General features: G+C 44.9%; 1 protein-coding gene across 1 annotated transcript in view; it reads right to left on the reverse strand.

Annotated features, from left to right (window-relative positions):
* Positions 1-12,382: 12,382 nt before the first annotated feature.
* Positions 12,383-13,792, reverse strand: part of mdh1b (malate dehydrogenase 1B, NAD (soluble)) — a 38,465-nt gene continuing 37,055 nt past the window's right edge. The window contains exon 11 of the mRNA XM_079336561.1: positions 12,383-12,435. Coding sequence (XP_079192687.1) covers positions 12,398-12,435 — 38 coding nt within the window. The 3' untranslated portion in view covers positions 12,383-12,397. The remainder of the gene's footprint in view (positions 12,436-13,792) is intronic.

Genomic DNA, 13,792 nt, shown 5'->3' on the forward strand with positions numbered 1-13,792 from the left:
GCTAAAGGCGAAAAACGTTTCCGATCCCTGATTGTTTGCTCATCTCGCCAAAGCCTGGTACCAAATATCGAGGAAGTGACGGCCACGCGCAACACTCAGGGCTTCGTCACGGCCACTTTTTCTTGCTCTCCGTCTGTGGAAGGGACAAAAAACAAAAAAATTCAAAACAAAGTTCAGACTGATGCGACGTTTTCTTCACTGTACTGACATACCAGCAATACTTTGGAAAGAAAATAAACACTTCCTGGCCAATTAGCCACAAACTCCATCTGTGACTTGGAGTCGGACTTTTACTTTTAATTGCAGAAGGAGAACACACGGGGAATCTCACACACACACACACACACACACACACACACACACACACACACACACACACTGAGACTTGTGTTCTCGGGCACACACACACACACACATACACACATAATGGTGTGTTGTCAGCCTGCTACACTTGGCCTCTAATCTCCCCATGATGTCCCATTAGTCTGGACCTCTGGTGGCCCTCATTTAGGAGCTTCAACATCAAAGCTTTGAAGTACCCGGCGTCCCTGCCACACACACACACACACACACACACACACACACACACACACACAGACACACACAGAGGCTCATACAGTACACATGCAATTACTCTGCTTCTCTTTCATACAGCTTGCTGTGTCTCCCACACGCGGTTCCATTTATCCACACAGGCTTTCTTCACCTAAATGCAAACACTGTTTAGCAAACACAGCTAACAGACTTCCAGATCCAAGACACGATATCGTCCAACTCTTCTGGGCTCTCCAGGGACGCCACTTTAAAGGGTTAATGTTGTCAAAAACATGCCATACTTGAATACTTTTAGTTTTAAAACAATACGTGCCGTCTGCAATTTGTGCAATTAAGACAATGTGCAAAAATTTACTTGCAATATCTTGATTTTCAAACAGGAAGTGATCCGATGTGGGGTGCCTAGGATTTGTGTTTCAGTTGCATTTGTACTGATATCATTTGATTTTCTCAAGAATCGTACCACAGTTGACAAATCTGGTATCGTAACGACCCCACAATGTTGATGGAATTATCCACAGAAGACTCCCGAGTTTTTTTTTTATGCTTTTTGGCCGGCACAAGAGAGAGAAATCCTCCCAAAGTTTAAATATCTGGTCTCAGGACAAGCCTGGAGGGGCTTACAACAGACGATAACGTCTCAGAAGATTAATCAAAGTGTCAAAGTTAATGTTGCATTTCTTCCAAAAAGCGTTTTTCTTCACTGTCATCATAACATGTAGCGTGGGTCTCACATTAGGCGCCATAAGAAACAGAAGTACACGTGTTGTAGTTGCAAAGCGGCATTGGCAGTGGCTGTTAGCGTGCTGCGGTCCGTGACATAGCGGGCCAATCACTGCCTCTGAAATAAATAAAAAAAACACAGACAATCCCCAGTCTGCCGGAGGAGCGCGATGCCATCTGCTCGCAGGTTTGATTGATCCCGGCAGAACAGTCACGACCACATCACACGAGTGAACGCCAACAGGAAATTACCAAAGGAGCCAGATTGTCATTGTTCCATACCACCTCTTGTTTTCACAACCAAATTATTCTTAATTTTCCTGCCCTGCGAATGTGTGTGTGTGTGTGTTGTTTTTCTATGTTTTTATCAGTCCGTACCGGCACACTGCGGGGGCCCTTTTTCCTTTAGCCGTCAGATCTGAGAGTTTTTTTCGCCTCTGAAGCCGAGGCCGCCTTCAAAGAGAGAAAACTCCTGGCACCCTGTAAGTCGATAGGCCAGATTGCGGAGGGAGTCGGTTTGAGGGTCGCGCCACAGGAAGTGACTCAAACACACAGTTAATTAATCTTGGGATTATGTAATCAAAATGGAAAAGAGGGCAGCACATGCAGCATGTTCGTCGCCACAGATAGGAGGGAAAGTTTGTTTGGTTTTCAAGCTTAATCACTTGGTATTTCCTTTAAATGACTTCCAGGAGAGTCTTCATAACACGGTGAAGAAGAAGAAGTTCTTCAGACTACGAAAGAAATTGTGAAAAAGAGCGAGTCACTTAGTGGATGAAATAACATCAATCAATCTTTATTTTTATGGCGCTAATTATCTGTTGAAGTGTTGAAGCTTCTCTGACAACAATGCAGCAGCCAGTATGTCCTCCTTCTAACTTTAGATTCTGCTCCTGAATGCTCTGGATTTGTTTGGACCAGAGAAGGTAGGCGGGGCTTTGAAGGCCGTTTTGGACGCCCCTGGGTTTGCTAGATATGAGAGCAGTTATCAGGTCAACAGGTGTTGCAGCGATGGAAGCGGGCAGTGGAACTGCTTCAGATAGAAGTGATTGTACCCGAGCTAAAAAGCCTCTGCATGTTTCTAATAAGCTCCAGCAGCAGAAAGCTGCTCAAACTAGGATCAATGTTGGAGATGAAACATAGAGAGAGGTTAGAACGCAGAAAGCTTTACAGAGCCATGCAGAGCTGGCTAAACACTGAAGCTACAGTGTCCACCACATGCAGAGCTGGAGCTAAACACTGAAGCTACAGTGTCCACCACATGCAGAGCTGGCTAAACACTGAAGCTACACTGTCCACCACATGCAGAGCTGGCTAAACACTGAAGCTACAGTGTCCACCACATGCAGAGCTGGCTAAACACTGAAGCTACAGTGTCCACCACATGCAGAGCTGGAGCTAAACACTGAAGCTACAGTGTCCACCACATGCAGAGCTGGCTAAACACTGAAGCTACAGTGTCTCTACATGCAGAGCTGGAGCTAAACACTGAAGCTACACTGTCCACCACATGCAGAGCTGGAGCTAAACACTGAAGCTACAGTGTCCACCACATGCAGAGCTGGAGCTAAACACTGAAGCTACAGTGTCCACCACATGGTGACCTGTGTGAGCGTCCACTCTAGAGAGGAGGGGGCGGAGCCAGACAGCTCTCTGTGATGATTAGAGTTTAGACTGCAGTAAACATTTTAAACACTCGGGGGCCGAGTTACATACTGCTCCTTTAACAACCTTAAAAACAAAATGTGGCTCACCAGCTGCAATGCTGGATTAGCGTTAGCCTATTTTACATCTCTGTTTTTAGACTCTGGATCTAGAGCATATTAGTTCTCTGCATCACAAATCCTAAAAACGGATTCCTTGTTTCCTGGCATCCTTTGACACCATTTTAACGAGCCATTTTCTCTCGCTCTGCCTTGCATCTATGCACACGACACAATGATTTCAGTCTTTGAAGTTGCACGAGATAAACATTAGGATTCATCCCGTGGTCTTGGGGAGCTTCAATGAGGCGGAAAAATACCTTCCACGGAGACGTACAGAAATCATAAATTCAAAAAAAAAATTTAAATCCTCCGTATGCTTCTCCCTGCACCTTCAGTGACAGTCTGGAGAAGAGAACCACCTGGAGACTTAAACCTCACGTCTCTTTCAACAACATCCAAACTGCACCAGCGTTGCACGTACACATATGCGTATGCAGAGACTCAAAGCGTGCTTACATGTTTCATGCCTACACACAACCAGGCACCCACATCCCAATGGTTTTACTGGGAAGGGGGCCCGGATAATCTTGTCGGGCCTGCCAGCAGTTCAAAGCACCAATATGGGTCAGATTTAGGAGGGGCTGGAGGATGGAAAGGGGGCTCTGTGGCAACTTGCCTGCCAATGACGATAGACCCAAATACAACGTGGCGCTGCAGACCATCGTTTTCCTTCCTCTGTGACTTTATCCCCCCCCCCAGCAGCAGCAGAGGATACCGTCTCAGAAAACAAATACATGGAGGAAATGATGGAGAAAAAAAAAGAAAAAGACTGCTCTATTCAGATCTCCAAACTAGGCCAGCTTCTCGTCATTGAGAGGCAGCACAGAGGAAATTAACTCGATACAAAAGATACACAGAGAAATTTGATGCTCAAGCCTGCAGATGACGCTTCTCTCTCTGCAGCAATGTTTGGGTGCAAAGCTCTGAATTTGATTTCCCAGAAGCCCCTCGGCTCTGAATCCTCCGAGCGGAGGAAAACGCTTGAGCATTTCCTCACAGCTTAAGTTTTTGATCGTGGACGCGCGACATGATGCAGTGGTCCTACGTGGTTGGCCACCTGTCCGCTCCGCTTGACACTGCTGTGTTTAGAGTCACGGCTGCCCTATATAGTGCATGAAACTTGTTATCAGGCACGGTGGGAGGCCTCTCGCAGTGGGTCCTAACCATCTGTCTGGAGCGCTTGCGGGCGACTTTGAGTGAAGGTGTTGCAGTTGAAGCACTCGACTTCAGGAGACAAGCGTTATTGTGAAAGTCTTGAGGAATTCTCCGGTTGAAGTTGACCGGTTGACTGTTGTTGCAAGAATATTCACGTCGTGTTTAATTAGATGAAAAGTTATTTTAAAGTTATTTTCAGGTCAGTTTTTGACAAACGGATTCACAAAAGTTTTGAAGAAGCAACAAAATCGTGTCACTAAAAAACACATTCTGTGTTCAATACCTTTCCCCTGCATTACCCACAATGCAACTCGGACATGCAGTTTTACTTGAAAACACTGACAAAGTTCACCTGCCATGTCACGGGCGTAAAATAACCCACCTGCGTTCTAACCTCTCGTTTATCCTCGTCATGTCAGAACCAGTTCTCTTGCTGCGACGCACGGTGCTTTGTCCGTTTGCTCGCCTTTTAAATGGGCGTCCAAAGAAATGTTGGGACGATAGAGCGAGGGAAGCTACATGGCGTGCAACAAGACCGCTGTGCCTGTCCGGCTCCAAAATGTTCAATGTTTGTTGGATCTACAATTTCCCATTCCCATCTTTTAATTCCTTATTTAAAATCAAACTTTGTATACTGTTGGAATATAATGTGAAAGTAGGCGACAGGTCTGCATGCAGCTTGTTGAAAATAAAGTATCATGCATGCCTCAAAATATTGTAAATTCATGGAGGAAATCGTTGGATTCATTTGAAGTGATTCGAGTTCATTCTTAATAAAGGAAGGAAAGAAGCATCCTAACATAGTTAGATAGAAATAAATCTTCTTAAATGTCTTTTTCCATTCATGTCCACCAAACAAAAAAAAGCTATAAATAGAAGAGTGAAAAAGTTTAAACTAATTTGTGTTCTAAAAACAGATCTGATGAAGTCTGTGAAACCTTAATGAGTGTGAACTTTTCACCCGTCAGTCACGTCAGTTGAAAAGGAAAGTTCGTTCACGCAGCGATCACGCCTGACAGCTCGTCCCGATTTCATCAATCTTCCAGCTCGTGTTTGAATCTGCTCCACCGTTCTTTACTCCCAATCTGTCAAAACTAACTTCCAAGCTGATTCCCACTCGCCGACCAGGCAGGCGTGTCGATCATGGACGGGAAAACAAAGTTTGTATTTCATGAAAAGTGGTAATCAATTATCAGCTGGGGCCGATTTCAGAAGCGAGCAAATAAACAGCGGCGCTTGTCGCTGTCTTTTACGGAGAAGAAAGAGAAAAGTGAATTATCTGAGCGGCCAAGTTTAGCCAACGTGGAATAATTGAAATGGCCTCCTCATAACTTTCTCTTTAAATTAGGCCTCTTTCATTATGTATTCCATTGTGACGATAATCAAAATTCAATTGCACTTTGAGACCCATCTGTTCCAAAATAATTGAGGACTCTATAGCCTTCAAAAAAAAGAAGAAGAAGAAAAAAAACAACCTCCAGAGTCTGCTCGGCTCGCCTCATAAATCTCCTCATCTGAATCACATTAAGCTCCACGACGCCGAGGAACTCCCGCCACATTTCTGCTTTGATGAAGTTTATAACTCCGCACGACGACGTCTGCTGAAACGCAGCTGTAAATAAAGAAAGGTAGTTTTTCTATCCCGAGAATAAATGTCATGTAAATGGATGAATATATTAAAATCGGTGACAGAAAAAGATGAGCTCAAATTGAAAACTGGTTTCAGACGTTTTTGACTGGAATACCTGATAACCAATATCTTCGCTGATGAAGTGGAAATAAATAAGAGGTGGAGAACAGAAGTACTCTAAAGCACTGGTTCTCAACCCGTGGGTCGGGACCCAAAAGTGGGTCCTGGTCTCTGGCCTCTGCCCTGGTCTTCTTTCAGTCTCGGAGCGCTCGGGTCTCAGGTAGGTCTTGGCTCGCGTGGTCTTGACTTCAACACGAGCCACCACAGGTTCTTTAAGGTTTAGAGGGACTGAGATATGGTTGTTGTTGTTGTTGTTTTTAAATCGAGGGTAATAAATTATTGGTGTTTTCATGAGACAGTTTTATGTGTCCTTTAAGGAATTTGGGAATGAAAACAGGCTGCTGCCAAATCTCCCCTTTAACATCCTCCAAAAAACAAACTGGCAAAGGCCTTCGAGATGTTTCCATTATTCTCTTTGTAGCAGCAAGACGTGATGTTGCTCTTATCAAATCACTGCGTTTCCCCCCTTTTTTCTGCGTTTCCATGATTTGATGGTAAGCAGTGTGATCTCTGGGAGGAAAGAAGTGGCAGAAGGAAGCTTTGTGCCGGTGACGCTGCTGTGAATCTCTGCGAGTGTGTTTGGCTCATGTGGGCTGCAGCTCCCTCCTCTGTGTACATCCTCAATCCTCTGAGTGGGCTGCTGTTGACGGTAGAAGGGTCACATTTTGTAGGAGGGAGAGAAATAGCGAGTGTGTGTGTGTGCGACAGTTGTGCAGTGACATCCTCCTCTCTGTGATACTTCTGTGGCACGACGCTCTGAGTAACTGCACCCTGGAGAAAGCGGATTTACAGCCTCATTCGACTGTGCTGAGCTGCAGCTAAACATCATTCAAACCGCCAAGTTAGCAATCCCTCTGTATCCCAGAAAACACACACACACACACACACACAGGCTTTTGTTCTCTTTGGAGGGACATTTGCTGTAAAAGTTTTCCAGATTTATCGGCACATTTCTCTTATTTCTCGAGTTATCGTTTTACAACCTGAATTATGATATTATAGGAGCGCAAGCTTTAACAGTGCGAGTATTTATGCTCGGTAATATTCCTAAATCATGCAGAGGTTTAAAGAGGGAACAAGGAGAATAAAGGAGAATATACTGTATATATATATTGACAAGTAAATCAATGTTTTGCATGAGAAGGGAGGAAAAAGGAGTCCAGCTGAATTTTCTTATCAGTCCCTCTTCAGCTACATTTCAGCCCATTAGAGACATGACAGCATCAGGCCGCTGGGGCACAAGCAGGGAGTCGAGTAAACACATCGTCGGAGAATAAGCAAGCCACACTAAAGTCCTTTCCTCCCATGACCGAGGCCACACACAAAGACGCACACACTCACAGGGGAAGAACAACAAACATCCAAATCCACTTACAAACAGTGCTGTGAATATCAAATCAATATCCCGTCTTTATTTGTGAAACTGTTCAAGCTTGGCGTCATCGAGGGATTATTTGTTACAGTAATAACCCTCAGAGGAGGGAGGCGGGGGAGCGTGCACCACCTGCCCCCCCCCCCCGCGTGTGCAGGGTAAACAACAACAACAGGGTGTGAAGCCACGGCTGCGACTGCTGCATGCACTGTTTGTGTTTTTGTTCATTGCATGATCGGACCTGCTCGGGCTTTGCATGAACATGTGTGTCCCCCCCCCCCCCGTCCTGCCCGGCCCGATCAGCTTCACATTTAGTTGTTATGGAAACAAGAGCCACTGCAGGAATAGCATTAGCATGTTAGCGCGAGATAGCTAAACAGCAAGTTCAAGAGGTTAACTACCTCTCCTGCCTAAAAAATGAGAAGTGCTTGCTTCTCTGCTTTTTTTGTGTGCCGAGGATTGGCTCCCACATTTATACGGGAGTGAAAATACAAAAGCTTTTGCAGAAATTATGCGCATATAAATTCCCTTCTGCACCTCCTTTCACCCGTGTTTTTCAGCCATTTGTGCCAAAGTATGATTTTCTTTTTCCCACTTGCAAATGTACAGAAGAAAAAAGAAAAAAAAAAGTCTTCCCGCTGAGTTTTGACTGGTGACACTGCTTCCATAACAGCTTCCATAACTCATGAATAAAAGTTAATATATTCAATGTGTGTAGGCAGAGTGTATACATAAGCATGCATGTTTTTTGTTGCATTAGTCTGCCTTTTCCCGCCCACAAATCTTTTTCATTACAACATGTGGTGCTGTAAAGGTAGCCTCTGACACACACCGCACACACACACACACACACACACACACACACACACACCAGCTCTGACATTGTAATGTGTCTAAAAGCATCGGTTCTTCATCAGCGAGAAGATGCTTCCAGTATTCCCACGACCCCCAACCAAATAAATAACTCGCCCCCCTGCATGACATCAGCGAGAGTCCTTGTCTCCAGATGCTTTGCCTCCTCCTCCTCCTCCTTCTGTAACCACGCTAAAGCCTGGAGGAGAGCAACACTACCTGTTTGCAATCAACACATGCATAAACACACACACACACACATGTGCAGACCAGCACGCGCACACATGCAGCCGTGATGAATGGCCCTCCCCTCTCGCTCCTGCACAAAAGAATGATCTGTCACCCTTCAGCCCAGAGGAGAGAGATGCTCTTTAAAAATTGACACCCTGCTCCTCCATGGCAGCGTCCCCGTGAAGCCCACGCGGAAGTCAGCCTGGATGCAGAGCGACTCATGCAGGAAGCCGCCTCCTCCTCCTCCTCCTCCTCCTCCTCCTCCTCCTCCTAATCTTTCTCGGCTCTGGGATCATTCACACTTTTCCAGTTTATTTAATACTTCTCACATCACTCTGCATTATGGAGAGCTCGGGATAAACGACACGAAGAGTGCATTTACGTCCCTTGACATGTGCAGTCTGAATACTCTTCTTGATATTTTGATTGTGCATCGCTTTATAAACCTTCTGCATGAACGTGCATTCGCTGGCTACAGCAGCATAATAAGGAGCCGGTCCAAGAATGAACGAGCCCAAAAAGCTTACTCTCAATGTAAGAGGATGTCTGCCTTTAAGTACCACACTGGCAGCGTGACTGTTCGAGAGTAGTGACACAGCACATTGAGTTCATTAGCATCTCTTGTTTCTCCTTTTCTTGGCGAGTTCTGCATACTCTTTATAGATAGCATGCTTTTTGCAATGTGATGCTCTTGAATCCAAACGGTACATATTGTATTGCTCCTGAATACACAAGACGTGTGGTATGTAGCGGCATCTGCAGGATCTAAAGCTAGCGTGCTAATGATACCGAAGCAAAAACTCAGGTAACCACAAGGAGCCAGACTACGGCCTTAAAAACAACCAGCAGATAAACATATGGATGGTCGTGTTTAACTTTTTAGCGCTTCTCACCAGCGCTCATTGTTGCTTCTGTGGTTAAGTAAGTTGACTTCAGCTTGTTGTGGAGATTCCCCAGTCTTTTGGGGCCCTAGTTAAAAATCAATTTGGGGGGGCCCCCCAACCAACGTTCATCACCATTATGTCTGCCGGTGGCCAGACACTTCGTCCTCGCTCTATTTTCTCTCTCTTTGCCTTCATTTTTTTCATTTATCTGCACAGCGAGAACGCAAACAGGCGAGCGCGTGCTGTTGGATGGAGCCCTCTTACTGTCATTGAAAAACGTCTGCTTTGGTTTACCTTTGTGAGCCTTCAGGGGCCCCCTGTTGGTCTGGGGCCCCAAGCAGATGCCTGTCTTGCCTGTTGATAAGCAGCGTCTCCGTCTGCATCCCTTGATAACGTCTGGTAGGTCTGTTTTAGATTAATATTGACTTTTATGCAGAAGAAATATCACAAAGAAAACATAAAAACAATATATTTGCTCTCCAGCAGCCTCTCACTGAGAAGCGACACTTATTATTCTGTTCTTTTGTTTTGTTTACAATAACCCTGATGATGTGTCATGAAACGACTTTATCAAATCAAAGGTTGCATCTTCACAAGAGACGTCTAACTTGTTTGTGTTCTTATCTTAAAAAAAAAAAAAAAAAAGTGCATGGAGTATATTTTTCAGCCGCTCAAAACCTGGAAATTGTCCTTTTGAAAAGACTTGTCAGACTTGCCGCCTGTCTTCCGCCATTGTTGTTGATAAAGCCTGATGTTATCCCACTCCACTCCTGATTGGTCTGAGAGAGAGAAGTGACATTCTCGATTGCTGTTGCCGAGGGCGTTTTAGCCGAGCACCCTGGGCGTTCACACGGAGCAGCAGAAGGACGAGCGAAATAACAAAGACCGGAGTAAAACTGCACCTGATACAAAGTTGGACATTTTGAGTGTAAAGAGAAAAAAAAAAGGAGTTGATGAGTGCATCTGTTCTTTTCAAGTTCCTTTAAATTGACAAGCCAAAGAACTTGACGTGTTCACACACACACACACACACACACACACGCTCCCTGCCTCTCGACCTGTATACGAGGGTGCACTTCAGGTTTGACGGCTGATCTTATCCCTCCGAGCTGCTCTCTTCACCGCATGAAAAAAAAAAAAAAAAGTGGCTGACCTGCTCTCCGTGGGCTGCAGGGGTCGGACAGCGCAGGCTCAAACTCCCGAGAGATTTGACGTCGAACTCAGTGGGCATGAGTGGAAAAAAAATCTTCTCAAGTGAAAAGCTCTTTCAAAACGTCTCTTAAATCGGAGGTCATCGACCCATTGTGCCGCAGTTAGCCAGCCGTTTAGAGGCTTTTATGGAGGATCAGAAATAAGTGCATCTGTGTGTTTTTTATCTTTTCACAGAAAGTCTGAGTTTGCTGTAACTCAGCAATAAAACGGGACTTCCTTTCACTCACAGTGCCACAGTGATGCGTCAGATTTTTTCCCTTCCAGACAGTCGACGGAAGCGTCTGGACCAGATGTCTAAAAAAATGAGACTTGGCACTCTTCGATCCAGGAAACTCTGTTTTTGGTTTCAGCTGTGGGTTATCTCTGGCAAGATAAGACTTCCTCTTCAAAAAAAAACAAAAAAACAGACGTACAGTAGCAGAAAGGGGGCGAAGCTTTGCCAGGAACGCAGATGTCAAAATCAGTCAGCATACATCAAAATGTTTCATACTTTTAAATAGATAGGTGGCGACGATCGAAGATTGAAAAGCAGCACTTAGATTACCCTTCTTGGCGTGAATGTTCTTGTGAAAATGTGTCATGTGTGACTGATTGATGGATTTTATTCTTGAAGGTCTAACACTGTACATCTTGTGTTGTATTCTGGGAAAGGAGAGTAAATAAGTCGTGGTAATCCTGAAACAGTTTCCAGTTTCCACGAGCTCTGAGTTTATCTCCCTGTAACGCACTGTGACATATTTAACACTTCGTATCTATCGCTCTACGCACTCAAAAGCTCTTTCACACGTGACCTTTCACACATGTCCATCACAGCGGGAGATTGTCCCTGTCATTCAGGAAGAGGGCGGGGCTTCAGGAGGCAAGACAGGAAGTAAAAGGGAAGCCACGGAAATGTTTGTCTGCTTTCAAAACTGCCCAGTTCAAACTGTAGTACGACTATTCAATGTATGTCGCATGCACTGCATACTATGTTGTACAGTAGTGTGTAGTATGACCGCCAGTTGCTGGTTATTTTGCTGTATCGCCGAGCTAAGCTTGAAATGGGGAAGTAAACGGCGGCCCGGCTGACGACAAACGCTGCTACAGTGCAGATTACCATCACGATATAAAAAAACTGACAGAAGATAACTGGTCGTGTATTCGTTTGGTTCGGTCTGATTGTGATTATTTCCAGGTTATAATGGGTGTGGCTGTCCCTCATTACGACCTCTGACCTGGCGCTTTGCATCGTGGGAACTGGGAACCAGCACACAAGGGATACTAGATAGACAGATACTTTATTGATCCCGAGGGAAATTCAAGTTTATTTATTTGCAAAGAGAGACAGAAACACTAGTCTGATGCATACTGTAAAGAAAAACATAAAACATCCGGGTATTTTTTGCACACTTGGGCTCTCGCATTTGTTCTCATACTGCAAACAGCATTCAGCATTTTAGCCAAGTCAGCGCCAAGTCAGCACTGGTCTATATAGGCGGTTACCAAAACAGCCAGAGTGTTCTGTTTGGATGTAAGCAACAGATGCTTTGACGACAGATCTTTGCCTCCATGTCCCTGCTGCAGGACAAAAGTGATGATGTGTTTTTGTAGGCCAACCCGGAAGTAGCATCGCCATGGGTTCGAACTAGAATTCTCCCATGGAATTTTTGCTCACTGAGATTTGTCGTAGGATATGAATGCCTGCTCGCTCGCTCGCTCACTCACTGTACATTTTCATTATAACCTGCAGCGTTCACACATGGGCTCACCCTGTTTCTAATTGGGGGTTTTAAGAGGAGGCTGGTGTAAAAAAAATACTGGATAAAGTTGTTTGCATTCAAACATGCATTTTGCATTTATTTTTTTTGCATATGTGAAGAGGGCCCGAGAGTTTGGTTGCCTTTGCAGTCTCATGATGTCACGGTGGGTGTTGAAAACCACGGGAGGAGGAGCCAACTGCAGGAACAAAAAAATACAAATATTTAATTTGCAAAAAAAAAAGGCAAACAAATCTACTTTAAAAAAAATCATCAAATGCCAAGAAAAAAATCGACAAACAGAAAAACCAGGTGAACCACAGGAGCAGGGAGACAAAGGACAATGGGACAATCAGACACAGGTGAGACTAATCAGGGTAATCAAGGGAGACGCAGAGAGGCAGGAAACCAGACAACACTAGAAAACATGGAACAGTGGAAAAACACAGAGAGAGGCACAGGGAGAAGACGTTGCGAAATAGAACAGGAAACACTAAAGACTTAAACAAGTAAACACAATAACACTTCACTGGGAAACATTAACACACAGAAACACAAGGGGGGGAAAAAATGAGAATCAAAACTGAATCATGACACCTTTTCTCAATCGCCCAACGTGTGTAACTCTTCTTCCAGTGTGGACATACTGTGCTTGACCCTTAAATATCATCACCCGATGTATCAGTCAGGTCACTGATAGAGGTGAAATAATCTACAAATGTCCCTCTTTGTCTCCATTTAGATGGTAAATGAAATCTTGGTGCATCGAGCTGTGCAGCAGAGGTACAGTAGGTTCTCCCCCCTCTCCATATGAACAGCCTGTCTGCACACTTGTTCGCTGCTCTCGCACACAAAAGATCATGTGTGATTTGTGAGTATTAACGGTTGCAAAGGTCATCTGCAGCGAACTGAATTCACAATCCTTCAGTGAATCCCATTCAGCACAACCCAAAGCTGTATCGATCGCTCTCAGTGCTAATGAGATTGGACGTGGCTTTCCTAACACCGCCCATATTCTTTTCCCCACTAAATCAAGGGATTAGATTGGCATGCACATCCGCCTTATCCCCAACACCTTCCATATGTGTGTCAGGCGGACAATGAGAGAAGCATAAATGGGAACGAAATGAAAGAGGAAGGTGGAAGAGGAGAGAGGGGGGAAAAAAGAGCCACCTAAAGGGCTCCAGCTGAGTCCATGGAGAGAGATGAGGGCTGTGATGGGCAGGCCGTCACATCCACGGGGAGACAAAAGAGGCGAGGCGATGGACAGAAGGTCCATTTCCACTCGCACAAAAGAGCCGGCGAGATGAAGCAGATTAGCAGCTCTTTATTCCCATTGTGAAGCCTCTAAATGATAAGATTTATCCCTTTATTTCATCCCAGTGTGAGTGTGTGGGTGCTAGCTCTCACCAGACATCAGAAGCTCTTTCCCTTCCCTTTTTTATTCTTTCTGTTTCTATACACCAGGATATACTTCCCCCTATTTTTTTCTTCTTCCACACACACACACACACACACACAGGTACACTTTGTTTCTGAGCAGCCTTTTATTCCTC

This window comes from Symphodus melops (genome assembly GCF_947650265.1).
Source record: "Symphodus melops genome assembly, chromosome: 23".
NCBI lineage: Eukaryota > Metazoa > Chordata > Actinopteri > Labriformes > Labridae > Symphodus > Symphodus melops.